The 24,162-nt window shown below is 36.4% G+C and overlaps 2 protein-coding genes across 3 annotated transcripts; one reads left to right on the top strand and one right to left on the bottom strand.

Moving 5' to 3' along the window:
* Positions 1-357: 357 nt before the first annotated feature.
* On the bottom strand, positions 358-15,165 carry capn7 (calpain 7). Of its 2 annotated transcripts, XM_047811089.1 has the most exons (22): positions 15,074-15,165; positions 14,928-14,972; positions 10,763-10,871; positions 9,661-9,818; positions 8,366-8,433; positions 8,004-8,204; positions 7,819-7,905; positions 7,560-7,686; positions 7,368-7,453; positions 7,091-7,184; positions 6,592-6,738; positions 6,229-6,335; positions 5,990-6,110; positions 5,476-5,620; positions 5,290-5,389; positions 3,717-3,852; positions 3,557-3,632; positions 3,185-3,330; positions 2,429-2,491; positions 2,227-2,357; positions 1,685-1,777; positions 358-948 (listed from the first exon to the last, which is right to left on the bottom strand). In XM_047811089.1, exons 1-22 carry the CDS (start codon positions 15,125-15,127, stop codon positions 804-806), a joined length of 2,439 nt encoding a protein of 812 aa, XP_047667045.1. In that variant the 5' UTR covers positions 15,128-15,165; the 3' UTR covers positions 358-803. The 2 variants fall into 2 exon arrangements, with proteins under 2 accessions (XP_047667045.1, XP_027004955.1); XM_027149154.2 differs by lacking the exons at positions 14,928-14,972; positions 15,074-15,165 and adding an exon at positions 11,733-12,113.
* Positions 15,166-15,321: 156 nt separating this feature from the next.
* On the top strand, positions 15,322-16,558 carry LOC113644372. The gene is made up of 3 exons (XM_027149156.2): positions 15,322-15,580; positions 15,772-16,007; positions 16,108-16,558. The coding sequence occupies exons 2-3, from the start codon at positions 15,789-15,791 to the stop codon at positions 16,531-16,533; spliced, it is 645 nt and encodes a 214-aa protein (XP_027004957.1). The 5' UTR covers positions 15,322-15,580; positions 15,772-15,788; the 3' UTR covers positions 16,534-16,558.
* Positions 16,559-24,162: the final 7,604 nt, after the last annotated feature.

The following is a 24,162-nucleotide window of genomic DNA, read 5'->3' on the forward strand; positions in this document are numbered from 1 at the left end:
TGATCTAAACCTTATGATTCAAACTGCAACAAAATTTTCATCTGCTGTTCCTGTTGATTCTGCATTGAATATGCATCGGGCAGCTGCTGACTGGAGCATGGCTTTAAAACATATTTACGTGCAACACATCAATCATACAAATATGTTAAAAAAAAAAAAAAGTAAGGTAATCATTACTCTATAAATATCCACGTTCATTTACATTAAGAGCACCCAACACTTACAGTAATAGAGAATGTAGATAACTATACATTTTCATTTGGCTTCAGTGTAGAAAATAAAAACAGCACCACATATAGGTAAAAAACTTCTTCCTTTCCAAAACTAAGATGTAATTTGTAAAGTACCAAAAAGAAATCAAGCTTGCATGATTTAATGTATGTCGACAGTTCTATGATGCTCACATTCACACATTTACATCCACCACACTTAATTTAACAAGACTACAGCTTTAACATACTTCACTGTCGATCTGAAAAGTTTATTGCAATCTCCTGAGTGAAATATATTAAATATGCATACACCCACATTGGCATCACAATTAAGTGCATGATTTTGTAGCATGTGTTTCTTACTGATTAACAGCTCATTCCAAGCATCGTAAAATGACAGTGAGAGCCAGGTCTAGTAGAGAGTTCCAAGTAAACAGTCTGTGAGGATCTGTTTCAACTGTACACTGTGGCAAAAGCTGAAACTGACGAAAACAGAAGGCATGTCCATACCAGTGGGAAACTGATCTGAGGGAAGGCTTTGTTCTTCAATCTTCTGTGCTATAACAGCTTATGATCTTGCCTACTGAGTCATCACTGGAGCTGGGAAACTCGAAGAGGAGTTGCACTGAAAAAATCTAGGAAGAAGGGTCCTTCTTGGCTGGGCAGGAATGTGGTAGGGATGACATTGTAGATGCCTGCAGGGACATGGTCCAGCTCCATATAGCAGAAACCGCACCTGAAGAGAGCAGACAGTGTGAATGGGTTGCATAATGGTACTTTGGCTCTTGTTCTTATTATATACATTTTGTTCATTTCTATTATACACTACTCATGATTTAAACAGCAGTGTGCTATACAACCAGCAGCAGGGTACAAAATGCATGATGTAAACCTTCAGAGGTAATTTCAGAGATCACTCATTCATCTTGCCATACTTTCCAAATTAACTGCCTAATATCATATCCACCAACAGAATAAAAAAAAAAGTAAAACATGATACACGTTTCTCAAAAACCACACACAAGTGTCAATGTGCTTTTTTCTAGTACCTGTTATAAAGGATTTCTGCATGACTGCAGCAAATGTTTTTCGGTCTGCTCTTATCTTTAATTAAAACGGTCCATATATGTGTGTACATGTTACTTTCCCATGTTTCTGTACTGACTGGTGACATAACAGTGCATAAGACTATGTAACATTACTCTATAGTATATTTTATTGTATTCTAAAAATTTCTAATTCATTAAAAATGTTTCAGCTATTTCCCCCAACCTGTGAAAAAATACAGTTTGAAAGCAGTGCATTAAGAGACGTTGACAGTTTCGGTCACAATCGGCATTAATATCTTTCTTTCAGTATTTTTCCCCCCATTCTTGATATGCTACTCTTTCTATGCTACTTTTATCACAGGGAAATGTTAGTGCTGAATCAGCCTTCTACATGTGCACTGTGTAAGAACAGAGGTGCATTACCTGTAATCTCCACTGCCCTTTTTCTGGATGCCTGAAGCCCCTGCATCTCCTACAGTCGACACGGGCAAAACTTCAAATCCCACACTGTACTGCCTGTTGAAGAAAGCCCAACATTTAAAGCACTTTGCAACACTTGAACACATACACAGCTGCAAAGCACAAAGACTCACTGAATGGTTTAATGAGTATTATTTATGTTGTAAATTATATGTTATGGAGATATATATATATATGTTTGCAGTGAGTAACTCTCAACAGAAATGTACACCTCAATATCTGATTCTTAATATCTTAAGAATTGTGTAGACTTCCAGAGACTTGCAGAATTTATGCCATGCACTCAGGCTGTTCTGGTGACGTACAACCGTTTTATTTTGTGTCACTTGTCTGTAAATCTCATGCAAACAAATATATTATTTATATAATATAATTATAAATAAAATATTTATAACTTAAATATAACAAAAAATTGATTTTGTCAATAGAAAGTTGGAGAAATGTGTCCTCCAGAGTGGAGGTAATGAGATACAATATAATCTCACCTGGAGCCTCGGAGCTCAATGAGCAGAGGACCGGATTTGTCCAGGTTGAATTGGTAGATTGGGTTATGCTTGTAGGTGTCCTTATAGTTGCTACAGCCTCCTGCACTGATCCCTTTCCACTGGCCATTTAACTTTTAGCATGACAAAATTTCATTAAAACCAGCAATAGTATACAACCACATGACTTATGATACAAACTTACCCTTTTGGTGAGGGAGAAGGGTGATATGATTTTGGAGAAATTAAACTTGCACAGTGAGTAGACCTGGTGGGGAATGGGGTAAATGAATATTAGACCAAAATGACCTAAATGATTCTAAAGAATGTATTTTAATATACTATACAATTTGCATTGTGTAGAAAATGGCATGGCAGAACTTTAAGGGTCCCTCAGGAGTTTTGATAAAGAGTATCACATAATAAGCTAGGAACACACAGCTATATCAACATATTAGAAAATACAGTATTTCATAATAAAATAAAAAAGGGCTACAAAAAAATAAGGTTCAGGCCATCATGTTGCAAATACGAATACCATTTTTCCTTCATTCATTCATTTTCCATTGATTATCCGAACTTCTCGGGTCACGAGGAGCCTGTGCCAATCTCAGGCGTAATCGGGCATCAAGGCAGGATACACCCTGGACGGAGTGCCAACCCATCGCAGGGCACACACACACGCTCATTCACTCACACACTACGGACAATTTTCCAGAGATGCCAATCAACCTACCCTGCATGTCTTTGGACCGGGGGAGGGAACCGGAGTATCTGGAGGAAACCCCTGAGGCACGGGGAGAACATGCAAACTCCACACACACAAGGCAGAGGTGGGAATCGAACCCCCAACCCTGGAGGTGTGAGGCAAATTTCCTAACCACTAAGCCACCGTGCCCCCAAACCATTTTCAATCAATGTAAAATAAATCTCCATGAAGGAGAAAAAAACGGGAAATTACCCTTAATGTGTAGTCGATGGTATTTTGTTTCTCATATTGAGACACAACCAGTGTAAATGTGTGAGTGCCTGGACTGGTCAGTTTAATCTTGGTCAGGTAATGTGGGCTGTTGATCCTGATGCCATCAATATAAGGTGGAGGGTCACCTAAAAGAAACAAACAGAAAAGATAAAGTGTTTTAAAAAGCGATGCATGCATGACAATCTATCAGGATATCCACTTTCTCACAAACATCACTAATGGTTGTAAAACAGATCATTCTAGCTCTACAACTTGACTGGCTGAGCTGTTATTTTGGCTGACTGGCTACACTCTACTAGATGCAATTGATAATAATAAATTTGATTCTAAAATGTCATTCAAGATACGTACTTGGATAATAAACCTTCTTGCCGTCGTTCTTGTAAACCACTAAAGTGATGAACTCCCGGTTCTGAGCAAAGTCATCCTTAAAAAATAGATGAAGAATAAACAGTTAAAATCACCGAATACACTGCAAATGAAAATGACAATGCTCTGTGACTAACTATACCTTGTCTGTGATGTGTCTTGTTAGAAGCACCCACACTGCAGCTCCACCTTGTGGACATTGAACCTCCAACTTGTATTGAGGGTTATTGGCCAAACTATATACATCTTTCACTGGACCTTGCTTTCCATCCCAGCTACTGCAAAAGTCACATCACTGTGCATGAGCAGTTATTACAAAAAACTGTGACCCCCAGATCACTGCACTGTATTATGTTCATAAGTATTAGAATGAGGCTATATGTCAGTCATGTTGGTACACAACTGAGAAGTCCTGCCGTAGCTTCAGAGCTTAAAGGAAGTGTATCCTTTGACATTCAGTCCTTTGCATGCTAACATTATACAGTTATTGCTATGGGTACATTTAAGTTCATTATTGGAAATTCTTCCATATGCTGTAACCTCACAATAACTCCTGAATAATTTTTCTGTAGGTACCATGCAGTCCCAGATTAAAAAAAAGACTTTTATTTAAGTACTTTTGCAGTAACAAGAAGAGTGTAACACAAGTATGTCACCACTATATACAATCCAGAAGACCAAATGTCACAAGAATGACTCTTTCAATAGCTGCACTTCACAACTCCAAGCAAGACTTGGCAAAAAGACAGTGTTTTGTTTTTTGGAAGTTTTACAAGTAATGTGTTGAAGCCTCAATTTTTATTATAGCACATTGTTTTAACCACATGAAATTATCACACTGTGAAACCTTCCTTCTGCTCTCTATGACCCATACTTATGGAATAAAAACACTGTCAATAATAATCGTACGTAATTCAAAGCATTGTGTGTAAATTTTCATTTAGTTGTGCGTAATTTAAAACTATTGTACGTAATTATGTTTTTTGTGGAGTTGGATCCCAAAATCTACGGCCACGACAGTTTACAGATATGAGATTTTGTGTGTTTGTTCAAATACAACTCCAAAATGTACGACTATGACAGTTTACACACACAACGCTTGTTTTCACAACACTTCTTTTTTTACACACGAAAACGGTCTGCGAAACAACTGTCAAAAATACATCATCACGTTCACAGGCATTACTATCCGAGGGAAGATGAATCGATTCCACTAAGTGCGCATGTGCCCCGCCCTCTTCTAAACCACTCATAGAAACCACTGGTGCCGAAATGGCGGGTTAGTTATCACTAATAACAGAGAGAATTTTGTGCTAACACTTTAAAATAATGGTCTGTTGGTAACGAGTGACTATGTGACTATCACTATGTAAACTGTCGTGGCTGTAGACTTTGGGATCCAACTCCACAAAAAACAGAATTACGTACAATAGTTTTAAATTACGCACAACTAAATTCAAATTTACACACAATGCTTTGAATTACGTACGATTATTATTGACAGTGTTTTTATTCCATAATACTCAGAATTCGTTCTCTGCATTTGACCCACCCAAAGTGCACACACACAGCAGTGAACACACACACACACCGTGAACACACCCGGAGCAGTGGGCAGCCATTTATGACAAGTCAGACTCTCTAACCATTAGGCCACGACTTGCACAGTGAAGTAATGACCTTTTGACACAGTAGATGACTGGAAAACGTCTGACCTGTGTATGCAGGTGGACTCTCTGAACAGTGCAGGATTCCAGCTCAGATAAATGACATCGTAGTATTTACACAAGTCTTCCCAAATGATCCAGAACACACCTTCAATACATCCAACAAGTTACCACATCAGTTTTGAAGGTCTTCAATTTTCACTCAGTGCTTAGATCTACATGGTATTTCCTCACCATTATCAAATTTTTGTGCAGATTTGGGGTCAAACTTGAGGAATTTTAATAGATCTGGCGTCCAGTTCTTCTCGTCCCACTCGCTGTAGCGGCCCTTCCACCGGAGATGGCTCCAAGGGTTTTTCAGCTGCAGGAAACTCTTCCCCTGAAGCCGATGACAAACAGAACCAAAGATATAAGTGCAGAAAGGAAAATCTTCTGGACAAATCTGGACAAGTATATATGGGAAATTTAACGTAACTTAAGACCATGCATAAGTCTGGATTTTTAAATAGTCAGCAAAAGAATATATTTGTACTACGTTTTTTTGTCTATTTTTGCCATTGTCCATTGTGAAAAAATGCATGCAAAAATTTTATGAGACATAGCACAGTTCCAGAGATTTGTAGAATCTATGACAGATACACTAAAGCTGTTGGATTGTGGTGTATAGCTTTCATGTACGTCATCACATACATTAGCAGTAAAAGTCAATAATAGTAATGATTATATGGTAGGAGGCCATGCAACTGACCTTGTATTCCCTGATGTCCAACACAGCATAGGCATGTGTAGGCACTAAGCCCCACTTCTCCCCTTCTTCCTCAGTCATCACACCTGTTGCTACAGTGATTAGGACATCTCCTTTGTGAAACCTGTTAATGGACATCTACTTGGTCATTGGTTGTCAAAAACACTGCCAAAATGTTCTGCCTGCTAAACTAACAGAGCCTTGTGCCAAGTGTGTGTATGTTTGCATATATGTGTGTTCACCTTTGGTAAAGCATGCGAGAGGTTTCATCCTTGCTAAAGGACTGATTGTCCGAGTGCATAGCAATGCGTTCTGGTATCCAGCCAGTCAGTGCGTGCAGGTCAATATTCTACAAGGGAAATAAAAAATATATATATAAAGTCACAAACTTTAATAGAGAAAACATGTGTATTGTGATCCCTCTAGTCTTAATTTAAAATCTTTCTTAATCTGTGTGCAATGTTATTCCTGGCCACACAGTGCAGATGTAATCTGTCATGCATTTAAAAGTCAAGTATTTTAATCAATGCCTTCTTTTACTAAGTGCATTTCTAGCAAAAATTCACATACTTGAAATGAATATGTAGTTTGTAGTCGATACTTACAGAGTTAGAGCCAGGGAAATCATATCCACCCATAACCTTCATGTAGGCTTTCTCTATGAGGGAAACCCACAGCTCATTTCGGTTACTTGAGTAGGAGCAGAGTAGCTCACCATTGCGGTCCACTGGGAGGAAATCATCAATGATCACCTTAACAGGAAAAATCAGAGAACTTTGTGAATAGAAAGTAACTGATTATTAGACATTGTTCTTTTATTTAAATCACAGGCCTGTTGAATTCTCTAATAGCTCTAAAAATGTTGATACGTTTTCTTCAACAGCAGTTTAACACATGGCAAATCAGAGGTTTATATTAATGAGCCTCATTCTAATACATTATTGTTTCTACAGTATAATAGCAGCTAGTTCACAGGTACTTGTTTGACAGATTTTCAAATAATATAAACTTTGTGCCAGACCACACTTTATCCCCAATCATGAATTATTTTCCAGTAGCCATGTCATGATTTTTTCTTTACTAAAGACAACAACATGTTTGTACCTTTCTAGGCACTCCATTGATATGCAGTTTCACCATGTATTTCCCACATGGGTTATACTCTGGCTCACCCTTTCTATTTTGTGGATAAATTATGCTGTAGATCACAAAGACACAGACATCAATTCATCAATGTATTTCAAGTTATTTAATATAATGACAAAAACAAAAGGGAATATTTGTAACTGTGGGCTCCAGTACATATGTAACACACAGCAATCACAGCAGCTAAGTTAGTATCATTGGAAAAGAAAACATACTTAATTGTATGGGTAATTACCTTGTGATTAACTTCTTGTTGAACCGCCTCTCATATGCTGCACTGATGGCCAATGAGGCAACAAAAGAACAGTCTGAAACCACAGTCTGTAGAAACAACAAACGTTAAAATCTACAAAGATTTGTAGCTGCTTTCATCCTGTTTACATTCCACAAAAAGGTTACGGTTTTGGAGATCAAGACACCACAACACCTGTTTAATGCTGAAGCTCGACACAGTGAAAATCATGGTGGGATTGTTACAAATGTCATCAGGTCGAACCCAGCGAGAGAAGATGGCCTTCTGTTTCGGGGATAGGGCTAGCTTTCCACATTTATCCCTGCACATTATTGTAAAATAAGGTTTTTACAAAAGCTTGGCAAAGAACATTTTCACAAGTAAAATAAGACATTTATAAAGTTGGGTTCAGCAAAATATAGCACATCTGGATGGATACATCAAAAGTACTCACGAAAATGGAACAGGAAAAGCAAAGCGTTCCCTTAGGTCAACATTCATGAAAGGAACATATTCAATTCCATTTATCTTGGAAGTTTTCCTTCAATAGACAAAACAGGAAATTTTACAGGAAAATTCAGCTGGGGAAAAAAAAGATGATTTAATCTGATCTAGAGTAACTATATCTCCAGATGTTACCTGAGTACTTGTATCTCCTCCTGTGTGTAGCGCTGGCCCTGTGGTTCACTAGACTGCACTGTTCGCACTGCCTGTGGCTTGTCATTGAGGGAGAAATCTGGACCCAGGGGTAGGAACTGTCGCACAGGAGCGGAAGCTTTAACATTAGATGATGTGGGCTTGTCCTGGGGTTTTGGAAGGGCATTTTTTAGTCCCTCTGCCCTAAATTACACAGTAAAAAGATTTTTTAAGAATTTAAGTTTGTGATGAAATGGAATAGAAAACACTTACAGAAATATAGAACTGTGTGAAATTGTTAGTATTCTTTAACATAGGATGTGTCATGCTTCTGAAGTAGAAGTCACTCCATCTTTGCAGTTTACCTGTCCAGTGCCTGGCGAGCTAGCTGCTTCAGTTTGACCTGCAGTACTTGATCTGTAGTCTCATTGGACTGTAGGAATGAAAGATAAGAGAAGAGTTATCTATGTAAGCAGTTTAGTTTGTGACAGGGCCAATATATGACTCAACATTCACTGACAAATTTATATTCAACAGGAGCTCAGCCCAAGTGGAGAAAGAGTACCGAGAGTGCTTTTCGCACAAGTTAATAAACTATGAAATCCTGAAGGCACAAGTAATCTCTGAAACACTCGCTATTCTATTACAACATTTGGTCTTCTTATATTATTTTCAACCGACCTGTTTGTCTGTTCTAATTTTTTTTGCCGCAGTTCAATAAACAATCTAAATAATTTCCAGCTGATGAAATGACACACAAACAAACTTCATTCATTTCAAACTGGCATTATGAACAAATAGAACAAAAATTACAGTTAACAGATTGTAATTTAAAGCTATCCATGTCAGGAGTGTCAAATAACCTATTTTAAGCATTCTTTTTTCTACCATTTTAACATAGAATTCGACTCACTCTCTAAAATGACTGCAAATACATTTGCATTACATCTAATATGAGTTTTTTTTTTATGTTTATATACAAGACAAATGCAGACAATGTGAAATCAACCCAGTTTCATAATGCAATGTTTGTAAGTCCATAGTAGCGTACAGGATAGTCTCATAGTCTCTAATACCAATAAAGTTAAAAATGAGCTGCCTCTTTTCTCAAAAATAACAGAATAAAATAATAATAACACGGTCACTATTCTATGGGGGGGGGGGTCCTTCACTTAATGCATGCAGTCAAAAAATAGTTGGACTCTCTCTTCTAGCAGACTTTCCCTTGAGCATGATCAAACTACTGAAAGTGATTCAGAATTGTTATTATTTATTTATTTTCAAACAAACTTACATTACAGTTGCTCTTTAGCCACATTCCCTCAAACTTTAAACACTAAAAGCTAACCATATAGAATCAAAAGTTAGTTATTATACCCTGTTTTGTACCACAAGCAATATGAAGAAGAAATAACAAAAGCACAACACTGAAAACCTACCTTCAATAAACAAGTCTGAATTTACATTCTCAATGTCTCTTTGTTTTAAATATTTTTTATTTCTGCATTCTAATATTATTAATAAACTATTTATCTTTGCTACCATAAAGATATGTTTTTCCTTCGACACTACAAAGTCACTCTGGCAAAGTTTTCTGCCAAATGCGTTTAAAATAAAATGTTATTAGAAATATATAGACGGTCTGCAGTACAGAACTTACTGTTTGTATGCACAGTTCCACAGCCTGAGTGTAGAGCTCAATGGCTTCATCACTGTTTCCCTTCTCATCCTCCTCAAAAGCCTGGGTTACAAGAAAGTATGAACGCTCCAGATCCAGCTGATGCTTGGTCTTTAATGGGTCACTTTTCTGAGATTGAACTGGTGAGAAAGACATGAACAAAACGTTTGAATAATTCATAAAATTACAGACAAGGCACTGAACACCAAGATTTAAAAAAAAGTGCTAAAAACATGCAATGTTTGGTTGGGATTTTATTTTCTACCAGTAACAATAATAATAAAGTTAAATGCTAATAATTCACAATATTCTGAGGTGATATGGATAAATATGAAGTTCTTAAATCCTGTGAACCTGGAGAAAAAAACACTTAATTATAACAAAAGCAATAATTAATAGCAAATTAATAACAAAATTTGTGTGTACATTACACAGATAAACAGAGTGAATTACGTATTTCTTTATTAGAAGATTCAGACAAATCTGACATAATTATAATAAATTATCATAAATTTACACTTCCATGCTGTATTATTTGAACACCAATTATTTATGAAACTTTAGTAATGGTCACATTTGTGCTTAAAGATATTATTAAGAACTAGCAATTAGGCAAGAAGAGACTATAAAATACAAAATCTATAAAGAGTGACAATTTGGTTTATATTTTATATAAATAATTTTGACACATAAAAATGCTATTTAAAAAAAAAAACAATCAGGGTTTTTTAATTTTTTAGAAGAAGAAGAAATTGTCTCCCATATGGTTTGCTGGCAATTTGTTAATAACACTGTCTAATGTTTTTATTGACTAAACAAAATAGGCAGGAGGTGAATGTTTTTTTGTAATAACAGGATGCGAGTACACTCCTACACTTTATTATGCCCATGATGACATAGTTCCATGATGACATGCACTCTCGGTCACACCCATGCTCAATCTGGTGTGGGTAATCCTTAATGGGGTATAAATAAAGTATAAGACTTTTTCTTCTTCTTAGGGAATGGATTAGCTACAGCATTGGCAGATACGCGCAAGTCTTTCAAACAGCCTTAATAAATCTTAATATTTCAGAGAACTTGCCAGCATTGAGTAGAGTCTGTACTCGGTCCAGGTACTCGTTCGCCTTTCCCTGAATGTTTTCCAGTTTAGACCCTGCCATGTCAGCATATATAAGAGCTTGGGCTGCCTCCTAATAAAGAAAAATAAAGATATTTAGTCATTATGACAAATGAAATAGTAAATCATGTAATTCTGCATGCCAGGTACAGTGTTGTTTTTGGTACGGAGATTAAAATTAATGATCAGAACAGGACTGTACAGCTTACCCTTTTTATTTAATACACCTCACCAAGCTCATTTACCAAGGCATTAGTGTTTTAAACCTTAAAGCTTGTGTGCTTAAAGAGAGAAAATTTTTAATCTATGAAGGTTTGTCTGTAACACATCAGGACTAAGGTTTGATACTCCTGAATTATGGCTACAACTTTTGAGAACATCTGAGAAGAATATAAAGACAGGTGTGAAAACAAAGGGTGGCTCAGATGGTTTTATGGTTTTAAGTCCACTTCCCTTGGAGAAAAGAGTCAAATCCTAACAAAGTTATCCTGACTGATTAGGAAGCTTTTATATTCTGATGCCATGTTCTATGATGATCTGGACCCCATCCGTATAGCACAGGGGCTCACTGTATGGTTTGATCGAGTATGAATGCAATGCAATTAGTACAATTACTTTAACAAACAAATCACCAAATTTAACACCTATTAAAAAATATATATATTAGCTTGCTGGTGAGTTAAACAATCCACTCCACACCTTGTACTGCTCTGGTGCTGTAACACTTTACTTAGACATCTTATTTCTGTGTAAATGTGTCATGTTTTATATCTGTACTGTAAGATGTTCGTTTTATTTCACCTTATATATAAGCTTAAAAGTAGAAAGTCCCATGAGGCAGTGTGTTTTTGTTCACATCAATACGCTTAACTGAATTAGCTCGATTGTTGACCTTCTTGGCATTTTGGCATTAAAACGAAAGTATGTAGCTTACCTTGTAAAAGAAGATAGCTTCATTGTATTTCCCTTTCTGGTCGTGTAACACCGCTGACTTTGCAAATTTCACAGCGTCAACTTCCAGCGCACTACAATCCATACTGAAGTGTCACTAGCTGAGCAGCTAGTGCTACAACTGCTAATAGCTACTGCTTCATGTTTGCTAGCTTACCCATTAGCACAAAATACGCTAAAGGGGCTTTCCAGACAGCGGTGAAATATCGGTTTATACGGTTTTAAGTCACGAAAATGTTTATATTATTAAAGTTTGTCGGTCAAAACAAGAACACAAGTCTTGGTACCGGTAACTTCCTCCCTCTGCTAAACAACAAATTACAAAAACATTCTATTTTGTGGGCGTTTCCCGGAGCTGTAAACGTAAGCCATTGGCTACGTCTCAAATAGAGCTTTACGTTCTATACAAGTGCACTACTTAGGGAACATAAAAGGGATTGTACACGCTTAGCTGTGCACAATAGACATAAACAGAGAGCTATTTGGGATTTAACCATAACGTGTCATTTAGTAAAATGTGCTACGTCAGGGGGAAATCCGTGCTGTTAAAGCTTGTAATTCCTACGTAAATATGTTTAAAATATCTTATTGAAATGGAAGAAATTATAACACAGACACAAACACACACCTTCCTGCTGAGGAATAAAAAGCACAGGTCTAATCCAACTAGCCAGAAACAGTTTATCTAGATTGCATTTATGTCATTTAGCAAACTTATCCAAAGTGACTTACAATTTATTTCAATGTAGACAACTGAGGGTTAAGGGCCTTGTTCAGGGGCCCAGCAGTGGCAGCTTGGTGGACCTGGGGTTCGAACTCACAACCTTCTGGTCAGTAATCCAACACCTTAACCACCTTAGGCTACCACATCCCCCATATCTAAATAATATTTTTTATAGATTATAGATTTCGATGTGGTTATAAGGAAAATAACTATCTATTGTGCATGGCCCAATGAAGATATCTAAGACCAATCAAGAAAAAAAACAAAACAATTAAAAAATTAAAAAGCTGCATTTATGAAGCATGGAAAAGGAATACTATTTTCTAGCTCAGATTTTGCCAGTCTCTAACAGTCACATACACAACAATACAGGCCACCACAGACTATAAAATAAAAATAATAATTCTAACAGATTACAGTTTTTTATGATGGCTATGGCAGTTTTTTCAATACATTTAACAAGTTTCCTAAACTCTTAACACGGTTAGCACAACATCCGTCTTTGTAGGCTATACAATTAACACATTTCTTGTTGCTTTGATACAAAATGCATACAGTTAACACAATTTTAAATGCTTGAACTTCTTTTACACACAAGCTCAACCAAGACAAAAACAATGCAATTTTACAGTCAAATTTTCAAATGCCTTCACAAAGTATGTCAGAACAGATAACATCATGTTCTAAACAGAACTTATATAGGCTAAAGTCAAAGTGAACAATCACAGCTGATTCCCATCTAGGAACCACACTCAGGTGTTCAGGTTTTTTCAATCGCATGATCATATGTTCTAAAAGAGGACTCTTTGGGCTGATCTTGTTTGGAAAAGGAACAATATAGAGCATCACAAAGAGAGAGAGAAAGAGAGAGAGAGAGAGAGAGAGAGAGAGAGAGAGAGAAAAAAGAAAGAAAGAAAGAAAGAAAGAAAGAAAGAAAGAAAGAAAGAAAGAAAATGCCTGCACGAGGGAGAGGAGTGGGGTACCAGGACAAGGGAGAGGAGTGGGGCAAGGACAAGGACAAGAGAGGAGTTAGAATGCGTGGTGGTGCTCAAAGAAGGACCAGAGCTACAGTAGGGTAACTGATCAAATAAGAGCTACTATCATTGACCATGTCATAATCCACGGGCTATCATACAGAGAGGCTGGTGAACGAGTACAGCCAAATCTCAGCTGGGACACAGTGGCATCCATTGTCCGTATTTTCAGAGAAACCAACAGGTAGAATATTGCTTCTCCTACAGCAAAGTGTAAATAATTTTACCATTTACTCTATTAGAGTGACTGTATGCCTCCGGTCTCTAATATGTAACTGTATTTTGTCCCTCAGTCTGGAGATGGGTTTTTGACCATCATCCACTTGACCAAATGTCCCTCCTGGATGCAATGGATGCTGCATGCAAAGACATCACAGCTGAACACTGCCAGGGGTGGATAAGGCATGCCAAAAGATTCTACCCACGATGCCTCACCAGAGATGAAATCGGTGTGATGCGGATGAGAATGTGTGGCCAAATGCAGAAGACCGGGCAGAATTACTTTGTTTTTTATTATAATTCCGGTGCTTTTTCTGTTTGTATATCTTGCAGTAATGTCCTTTTGCAAATAAAGTCTTTACTGCAGCAATTCTGTGTCTGTATTTTTTTTTTTACATAAACTGTACATTTTATAAAGCTACTCTGAGATGGTCATTCATTTTTTGTATTGAATTTCTGCAGCAAAAGAAACAAAATGCATGCATTTACTAAACCCAAGAAAACAAAAATGTAGACAGGCTTCAAAAAAATCTACAGTGCAAAACACAATCTATGATCAATACAATATACTGTCTATTGTAAGGGCAGACCTGACACATAAAATAATGCAGTTTCTGTCATTTCAGCTGATGATAGTGTTTTTTTTTTTTGTTTGTTTTTTTGTCATTGTGTTATGATTGACTAAATGTTCCTGTTGGAAGAGAACATGTGTTAGTGTTTTGAATAATTATTTGCTTTTGAAACATATTTGCAGTGTTTTGTTGACATAGTGTATTGTGTTAGTTTATTATTGTATTTTGAAAATTAGTTTTGGGGTTTAGTTTACAATGTGTGATTTTGAGCATGAAATTAACCGTTTTTCCAATTGCGTGTTTTAGGTGTGTTGGTGCGTTAAAAGTTTAGGAAACTTGTTAAATGTATTGAAAAAACTGTCATAGCCATTGTAAAAAACTATAAACCTATAGTCACTACATTTATGAACCATAAACTGGGAGAAGTGATACAGTAAAGAACTGAGTTTAGACCGCATTATGTAAATTCATACAGCAAGCAAGTCACAAAACGTTTGCAATCACATTCGTTTACAATTTCCTCGGTTGTGATATCCTTACGATCTTTTTCGCCCACCTTAAATAATCTTAACTTGGTTTGTTCGCCTGGTTTATATTGGGAATATAATATATGGAACATCTATACTTACCAGAATGAGGCAGACTTTACACAGATTCAATGTTTGTGTGGGAACCTAAAATGGCATGCATGGCACAATTATTTAAACTGACACACATAGAGCAAAACTTCTTCTCAAGTCTCCAAAAGTCTAAACACATTTTCTGCTTTACACACATTTTGCATTTCGAAATGGCACTTTTTAAATGCACTGAACACAGTTCTCTGCATAAGACACAACAATCTGACATAAAGTCACATGTTTGCCATTTCAAAACACTGCCATTCAAAATGACACTCCATGAGCTAATTGGCCAATTACATGTGCCACCTGGCTAAACACCTCAATGGTTAATTGTTAACACTTCAATCAGGATGTGAGCACTATGAAAAGACCACAGGTGACAGCCTTTATTTTTTTACAACAACAATGGAAGACATTGCAGAAAGAGGAACAGGAAGAGGGAGGTTGAGTATAAGAGGGGGAGGAAGAGTGAGAGGTAGAGCAGGTAGAGGAGTTCATGGTCAAAGAAGACAAACACTTTCAAATGAAATCAGAGCAACCTTAGTAGATCATGTCATCAACCATGGGCTGACAATGCGTGAGGCTGGACAGAGAGTGCAGCCAAACTTGAGCCGTTTTGCTGTCGCATCTGTCATCCGGACCTTTAGACTGGAGAACAGGTATGTAACCAAAATTTCATGTAGTACACATGTAGTATACCCCATGTCATAGTGTATCAGTTGGGTGACACCTGTTTACTTCATGAACTGTACAAGTTTCCTGTACAATGTACTCTACTGTGGGGGAATATATTTAGGCTGCATTGTCCAAGCCCTATACTGTATATATTTTTATTTTACTTTTTCTAAAGGACTGAGAGATGACACCATGGTGGAGGAAGGGGCCATTGTAAACTTGGCTTTGGAAAATAATGAAATCAGATTACGAGAAATTCAAAGCCACATCATCCAAGACAACACCTTATTCAACAACATTCAACAAGTCAGTCTGTGCACATTGGATCGCATTTTCAAGCGAAACCAAATCAGAATGAAACACTTGAGAGAAACTCTCAAAGAAACCGAGTTCAGACGAGCATATGTGGATGTAAGTACTATATTGACTGCAGTACACTACATGCAACATTGTTTCCCAGTGTACTGGATAACACCATATTGACAAATTTTTTTTCTTTCTTTGTTTTCAGGGAGTACTGGAAATGGATGCTCATGCAATTCCACAGGAGTTCATCTTTATAGATGAGGCTGGGTTCAACCTTGCAAAGTCCAGAAGAAGGGGGAGAAACGTCATTGGCCACAGAGCCATTATAGATGTTCCTGGCCAACGTGGTGGGAACATCACAATGTGCGCTGCCATCTCCAGTATGCATGGTGTCCTCCACCGTCATGCCAACCTTGGACCATACAACACAGCCCATATTCTCACATTTCTGGACAGACTTCACAACATTCTCATACCACCAGAGTGTATGAATGATGCAGACCATCAAAGAAACCGGTATGTTGTAGTATGGGACAACGTGAGCTTTCATCGTGCAGCCCCAGTAAAAAATGGTTTGCTGACCACCCAACATTTCTCGTGCAATACCTCCCACCATACTAACCATTTCTGAACCCCATAGAAGATTTATTTTCGGCATGGCGGTGGAAGGTATACGACCGGCAGCCCTTTGTGCGCATGCCTCTTGTGCAGGCCATGGAAGAGGCATGTGATGAGATTGATGTGGGTGCAATTCAGGGATGGATAAGGCACTCAAGGCGCTTCTTCCCTCGATGTCTGGCAAGGGAAGATATTGCTTGTGATGTTGACGAGGCATTGTGGCCAGACCCAGCTGTGTGGCAAGATGATGCCTAATTATTTTTCTTGCCTCTTTTATTTACTGTAATATATTTTTCAGGAAATTTTCAGTTTACTGTTTTTTGTAAGAATATTTTGTTCAGTCCCAAGTAAATATATCTGCTGTGCATACAGTATGTTGCACTGACTTGTTTACTGTAGTGAAAAAATAAATAAATGTTGCAACAGCATGTGTGTGTATCTGCAAAGCATGTGTGTGTATCTACAAAGCATACTAAAGATGGGGGTGCTTTTCATTATGCCCAACAGTGTGTAGTTGGTTAGGCAAAAATCTGGTCATATGAATGAAGTGTGTGCCATTTCATGCAAAAGTTTGATTTTGATAATGCTATATGTAATTTCGGTTGCAGTGCTTCATTTTGCAGGATATATGAGGTATTTTGCAGTTTGGGAGTGTGGTTTTGTGAATTGTTAAGTATTTTGATAAAACTAGACCAGACCACTAGAAAAATTGTTAGCAATTGGAAAAAACGGTAATAAAATAAAACAAAATTTCAGCTGATCATAAGTTCACAAACCCTCAACTGTTTGCCACACTGGCTTCTAAAGCTGTGCTTTTTGATTTTGTCCAGAATTGAACACAATTATGTAAATATTTGAATTATTTGAAAATGCAACCTTGGGCTGATTCAAAATGCCTTTTTACATACTGTAACATACATAACATCAGGATTGTTGTGCACACCTTTATACTTCTTGAAAGGTTTGTTCGGTTCCACATGATACACCCTGTTCATGTACAGTATGACTGCACCCATGTAAGTCACACATTAAGGTCATAGACAACACCTATTGTTTTGGTCTGAATTCCACCAGTGATGTGTTGAGCAAGGGAGTAGGAGTAAATCGAAAACTGTGTCATAGTAAGTCAACATACCAAATTACTTGATGTAGATATAATTCGTATGTATGCTTCCAAAGAAAATCCAGCACTGTGTGCACTTCTTGAGAAATACTAAGGAGGTAGGTCTGCTATTTGAACTCGGGATTTTGGCTAGCATCAGTAGCATGGCCACTTCCAGAGAAACTCCTCAATGTTCCCATGGAGTCTGGAACTTTCATTCCCCTATTAACTGCAAAAACATGGCAGTAGGTTGATTGCCAACTCAGAATTGAAGTGTGTGTGGTGTGTGTGTGTGTGTGTGTGGTGTGTGTGTGTGTGTGTGTGTGTGTGTGTGTGTGTGTGTGCGTGCGTGTGTGCGTGCGTGCGTGCGTGCGTGCGTGTGTGCGTGCGTGCGTGTGTGCGTGCGTGTGTGCGTGTGTGTGTGTGTGTGTGTCCAAATTCACCACAACTCTGATCAGGATAAAGACGTTTTTTTTGAATGGACTGTGAAGAAACACTACAGTCTTGCTGGGGAACTAGTCCAGAAGGTCTAGTGCATAATAAGTGAAAACAGATTTAAGTACTTTAATCTTGCAGGCATAATAAGAGCATTAAGAGAGCAGATTGCAAAACTTACTGAACAATTCTTTCACCCCCACAAACACAATGATATAATAAAAATATACCAACAAAGCTGTTCCACCAGTATATTTTAACTCTGTGATCTCAAACACAATTATTTCAGGATTTATACATTCTTTTCTACTATATAAATGCAATAATGAAGTATAAATGTTACAATTACAATATTACGTAATTAAATACTAGGGGTCCAAACCACCAAAAGTGCTGGAAAACTAATGTTAATATTTTTTGTTAAAGATTCTATTTGTCTCTTAAAAAATCCAACTACAACAAACATTATTATTATTATTATTATTATTATTATTATTATTATTATTATTATTAACAACATTGATAACCACAAAAATAAAAATGATAATGATATTTTGGATATGATTTACTTGTCAATCCTAATAATTTAGTAGGACCAGTCATAAACTGAGCTTATTCTAAGAAAAATACATACTTAGAAATTATTTAATCATAAAATCTGTTCTACTTTTAAAAGAAATGAAAATGGCATGGGAAAACATGGTATGGAAAAACTAAATAATGCTTTTTATTTCTGTAATTTCACATTACTCAGAACAGAAAAGTGATATATATATATATATATATATATATATATATATATATATATATATATATGTAAACAGCCAGTACAAACTATACATTACATCCACCTCGGGCTGATCATTCTGTAGGAACTGGAAGTGACATATTACACACAGACTTCAACTCAGAAGTATATTCTGTGAAGGGTCTTTTTCCATGAAATAAACAAATAAAACATTCATATGCTTTATTGCTTGGAACAACTGTAGCCCATCCTGTTTATATGTGGAAAACTATTTGCATGCAATTCTAGATTTCCTGTATTTAAAAGAAATGATATTAAATCATTGCCACAGTCACGACAGTCCACTGATATCCTAACACACAAAGTGTAAAAGGATGAACAGCAGACTTAAAAGCAGACAGTGTATAGACTATAAAAAACATCACTTCTAATTAACAAAAAAGTTCAACATTTCACTAGAGAGTAATCACGTGTGTACATTACTATAAGGCTGTGTATATATTGTACACTAACACAAAATTTGGTCCCCTGCCTTTTTAATCATTCTAATAAACTGTTACCATCAGGCCATTGCAGTTTGTCTAAATGCATTAGTATCTAATACACCAGTGGATGTAAAATATACAACAGCCAGTGAATCTCATCTGGAGAATAATTGGAATTTTTTTATCCGAAGTTTTATTCCATGTCCTGGAAATTTCCCCAAAATCACCCCATATAGTGCTAGACAGAACAAATTAAGCACACAAGATAGAAAGTCATTTATTGAGAAATTGTACACAATTAATGACATTTGACTTTGACACTGGACCAATTACACAATCTAATCAGTTTTCTTCTGTTACAATGATAACTCAATATAAATCCTACATTCACTTGTTTTTGAAACACTGTGTTTATTAGAATCTCAGACAGATGGACAGATTGACATATCATAGAAAATACAATGCCTCCAGCAACCAGTGGAAAAGCAATTATTTTTACAAAATGATTAACCCACCTCTTTCCAAACTAAAACAACATTATTTTATTATTTTTGAGGTCAATAAATATGAAATATGAATTTTAGAACATCTAAGCACTGTTGTTAAAAGTAGTAAATTGCTTATGAGCCATTGTAAAATAGTGAGCTACCATGATCACAGATAGTTTGTAAGCTTCTGCTCTAGCCTGTAACTAGTGCCTGATGTAATCACGCTCTCCACCCACACATCGTATTTCTCACGCAGAAAAACTTTTTGACTATTTATCCTATATTTAATAAGCCGCAGCGCCCAAAATGTATCAGTCCGCACCGCTGTCTCTAATCAAGCGCGTCTCAGTTATTAGTCGAGCTGGCACTTATCAGCCAATCAAATAAAGAGGCTACAGAACAGCCAATCAGACAATAGCACTATCTGGGTAAGATTTAGCGCAACAACCAATGGAAAAAAAAACATTCATTAGAGAGGGTATTTTCGATGGTCGGTTTGAACAAAACCTCCACACGAAACAGCTTGTCTCTGCACGGGGACATTGTCCTCAGTCATGACCCTAAAAATGTCTGGGCTTGAGCCGAACTGTTTTACATGGGAGCAACATTACAAATGATAAAGGAGTCCAAAAAGGCAACAAACACCAGTCATACTATCTCTCTCTCTCTCTCTCTCTCTCTCTCTCTCTCTCTCTCTCTCTCTCTCTCTCTCTCTCTCTCTCTCTCACACACACACACACACACACACACACACACACACACACACACACACACACACACACACACACACTTACCAAGTACTTGGTATCTTAATAATACAGGTAGAAATTATATCTGTTAATTGATTTGCAAATACTGTATATGTGTCACATTATCTTATACATTTCTGACAACCACCATTTTAAAAATCAGGCTGCATCATTTAGAGTGAACTTATTATTAAGCCTTTATAAGCTTAATAAGGATAAGTTGGTCATTTTCAGTTGGTCAGTTTCATTTACAGAGTGACCTGTAGAAATATTATGAAACATTAAACCAAGTAAGACATTTCTACACCAATGATATATTATTACAAATAATTTATAGATACAGTAACTATAACTCCACAATTGCATTTCAGCCACATCACTAGAATGCATTTCTTCAACATTGATATAAATAAGAGACTTGTTTTGAAGATTTCCCTGTTTACATCATTGAGATTCATCATTTAAGATGCTTACAAGATGTTTTCTCTGAGCTAGCAGTGTGAAAATGTGGTCAATAATATATAAACTCGTTTAACATCAAATCATGTGAGTAATTAATATAGTGATTAATTCATGGACTATAAAATCTGCAGTAATCAAAATGAAATAACTAAAATGAATTAGGTATTATTCAAATTGAGATTCATGTTAAAATTACTTTTGCAATAGGTGTAAGGGTAAAATGCATTAAACATAATAAAAACATGTCATGTGTATTGCAGAAACTTTCTGAAATTGTCTAAACCTCCTTCAATAAAATGTGGGGTTAAATCAGTCCATAAAATTTAACCACGATCATTCCTTTCCAAAATCTTGAGCAACTCAGTCATCCGTGTGAACCTAAATAGATTATGATGAATATGGCCAAACTGTAATACAGCTTGCAGTAACACCCAAGAGGGGTTTCATTGGAAATGCTGTAGTTTCTCCAATAGCCAAACATCTGTTTTCCCTGAGCAGTAAAGGCACAAAATCTGTATTCTTACCTAAGTGTTTGCACATTTCCAAATGTTATTGACAGATCCTGTACAGATACAGAATATGTACTGTTAAGGACAAAATTTATATTAGGCTACAGATATATAATCTCAGTTTTTCACAACTACAAAGTTTCACTAGTTTTTCATGTTTCATATTTTTCAACTATACGTTTCCTTTTTCAGAGTCAATTAGGGCATCTATTTTCTTCACATCAGAGGTAATTTAAATGAATGAAGCAATAAATTAGAGACAGGTTTATTACAAATATTTATATATATATATATATATATATATATATATATTATAATTTATTTATTTTATTTTATCCACAGCAGAATCCCATGCTCATACAGTATTGGTTAGGAAGCATAAGTGATTGTGAATCAGTTCAGCTGCTTTGGTGCAAATGAATGTGACAACAGGTGCATTGGAGAGACAACATCAAAAAAGAGAGAATGGTTTTGCAGGTGGACACCACAGACCATTGCTCTTTCCTTAGCTTTCTTGACTGATTTGTAATTACTGATGTGTTTTGTTGGGGTTTTTGTTACTACTTGTTTTTGTTATTACCTCTCCTGGTTCCTCCTTGGGAGCAACTGGTACAGCTGGGAAAATAATATTTCATGCAAATATAAAATTCATGGGAATAGAAACACTCAGGAAACAAGTGGTCATGAACTCCCAGGAATGAACCTTAGTTAGTTAAATCTGAAGACCACCATGGCAGCTATGAAGCCTGTGAAAGGCAGCAGCATGTCTTTTTTTTTTTTTTTTTTTTTTTTGCTTTTGCTTTTTTGCTGGAAAAGAGACTGGAGCACTTCAGAAAACAGATTGTATCATGAGGAAGAAATATTAGGAGAAATACTGAAGCAAAAACTAGGGACATCAGCAAGAAAGATAAATCTTGAACTCCGTCTTCCAGCAGAGTCATGGTCAACAGTAAGCCATGACCTGAATCCCAAAGACAAGGAACTGAAAAATCATGCCTGAGCAAGGAGGCCCAATAAATGTGAATGAGTTACACCAGCTGTGTTAGGAGGAATGAGGAGGAAGGTCTGGCAGTGTTTTGAGAAGCGTGTGGGGGGCTAAACATAGAGGATGGTTCAACTTCATGCAATTAAAAGGCAATGAAATGCAACAAAATGCAAAGTGTATAGTTGCCAGCCAAAATCTACTATAGTAAATGAAAGTTTAAATAAATCTGTCACCTTTATCCCCTCTGAGACAAAACATATAGTAGATGTGTGGAATTGTGAAATTCAAATTGACTTTGAAAGCCTTTTGATTAAATATATGTAAAATTTTGGCCTCAACTGTAATTCTACCATGAAATATTTTCTTTCAGGAAATTAAGCTTTGCAAGACATTATTTTCACTGTATCTCATTGAATGTGACAGGATGAGTTCCATTGACATTTACAGGAAATGAAAGTCAGCATATTCTACTGAGGCTTTCCACCACACTTGCCTGGAGTATTTCCAAGTATTTCCTGGAAATAATTATGTTTTATTAATAATGGGTGTACTTCATTGTCTTTCTCCCTGTTGTTAAAATATTGGAATAATAACCTAAAACATATCTGCATGCCTTATTATTTCACCCAGAGTTGTATAAAGTACTAGAAAGCAACACTTGAGTAAAAGTACAAGTAAAAGTACAAGTAAAATATTACTCAAGTAAAAGTCTTAAAGTATCTGATATATACTGTACTTAAGTATCAAAAGTAATTTTCTGATATTTAATGTACTTAAGTATTTGAAGTAAAAGTAAAAAGTAAAATTTTAGTGATTTTCGGTAGGCATAAGAGCAGGGGCGGTTTTAGGATTTCATATTTAGGGGGTTTAGCCCTCAGTGAGAATTTAAAACAAGAAGAGTTTTATATTATACATTATACATCGTAAGCCAAAAGTTATGGTAGTATTAAATGGCAAAAGTGGACACCAAAATTTTATGCATGATGTAATGATGCCAGTCTTGAATCAAATTAGTTCATGTATGTGTGCATTCTCTACAAACACTGTGTCCAATGAACGCAGTCATTAATAAAAAATAAATATTCACAAGACAAAGACCAAATAAATGTTATTTTTATTTAGTGTTGAATGGATTGTTTGCATTAATATTTTGTTTGTGCTATCAACTCTGGTAATAAGAATAATGAAATTTCACTGCTTTTGTTTGCCGTCTTTGCGGCTTTCCGCCGATTAACGTTATACAGTAGATAAATGCCTCCAGCTCTGACTGCGCGTGCACGCTGCGCGTGCCCGTGCTTCTCCGTAGAGCGTGCCGAGCGTAATGCAATCTAGGAGCAGTGATTCGCCAAACCTCCCTTTACTGCAGTCGCACACATTTCTTCTGATTTTATTTTGTAGTAACGAGTAACGAATATGCTTAGTGGAAATATATCGGAGTAAAAGTATACATTTTATCTAGGAAATGTAGTGGAGTAAAACTGAAAGTTGACGTAAATTTAAATAGCGAAGTAAAGTACAGATACATGAAATTTCTACCTAAGTACAGTAACGAAGTATTTGTACTTCGTTACATTACAACACTGATTTCACCTACAGTTTATGCCTACTGTTAAGAATTATAATAATAACTGGTCATTCCATATTAACTAGAATGTCAAGACTATTTGAGATACAAAAAA

Source organism: Tachysurus fulvidraco, chromosome 3 (assembly GCF_022655615.1).
Source record: "Tachysurus fulvidraco isolate hzauxx_2018 chromosome 3, HZAU_PFXX_2.0, whole genome shotgun sequence".
NCBI classification, from domain to species: Eukaryota; Metazoa; Chordata; class Actinopteri; order Siluriformes; family Bagridae; genus Tachysurus; species Tachysurus fulvidraco.

Coding starts and splice junctions, on each gene's coding strand:
- capn7 (XM_027149154.2), bottom strand. CDS start 11,834: ATGGATTGTAGTGCGCTGGAAGTTGACGCTGTGAAATTTGCAAAGTCA. Junction 5,390..5,475: donor TGCACAAAAATTTGATAATG/GTGAGGAAATAC, acceptor GATGTATTGAAG/GTGTGTTCTGGATCATTTGG. Junction 2,358..2,428: donor CCTTCTCCCTCACCAAAAGG/GTAAGTTTGTAT, acceptor TCATGCTAAAAG/TTAAATGGCCAGTGGAAAGG.
- LOC113644372 (XM_027149156.2), top strand. CDS start 15,789: ATGGTGGAGGAAGGGGCCATTGTAAACTTGGCTTTGGAAAATAATGAA. Junction 16,008..16,107: donor TCAGACGAGCATATGTGGAT/GTAAGTACTATA, acceptor CTTTGTTTTCAG/GGAGTACTGGAAATGGATGC.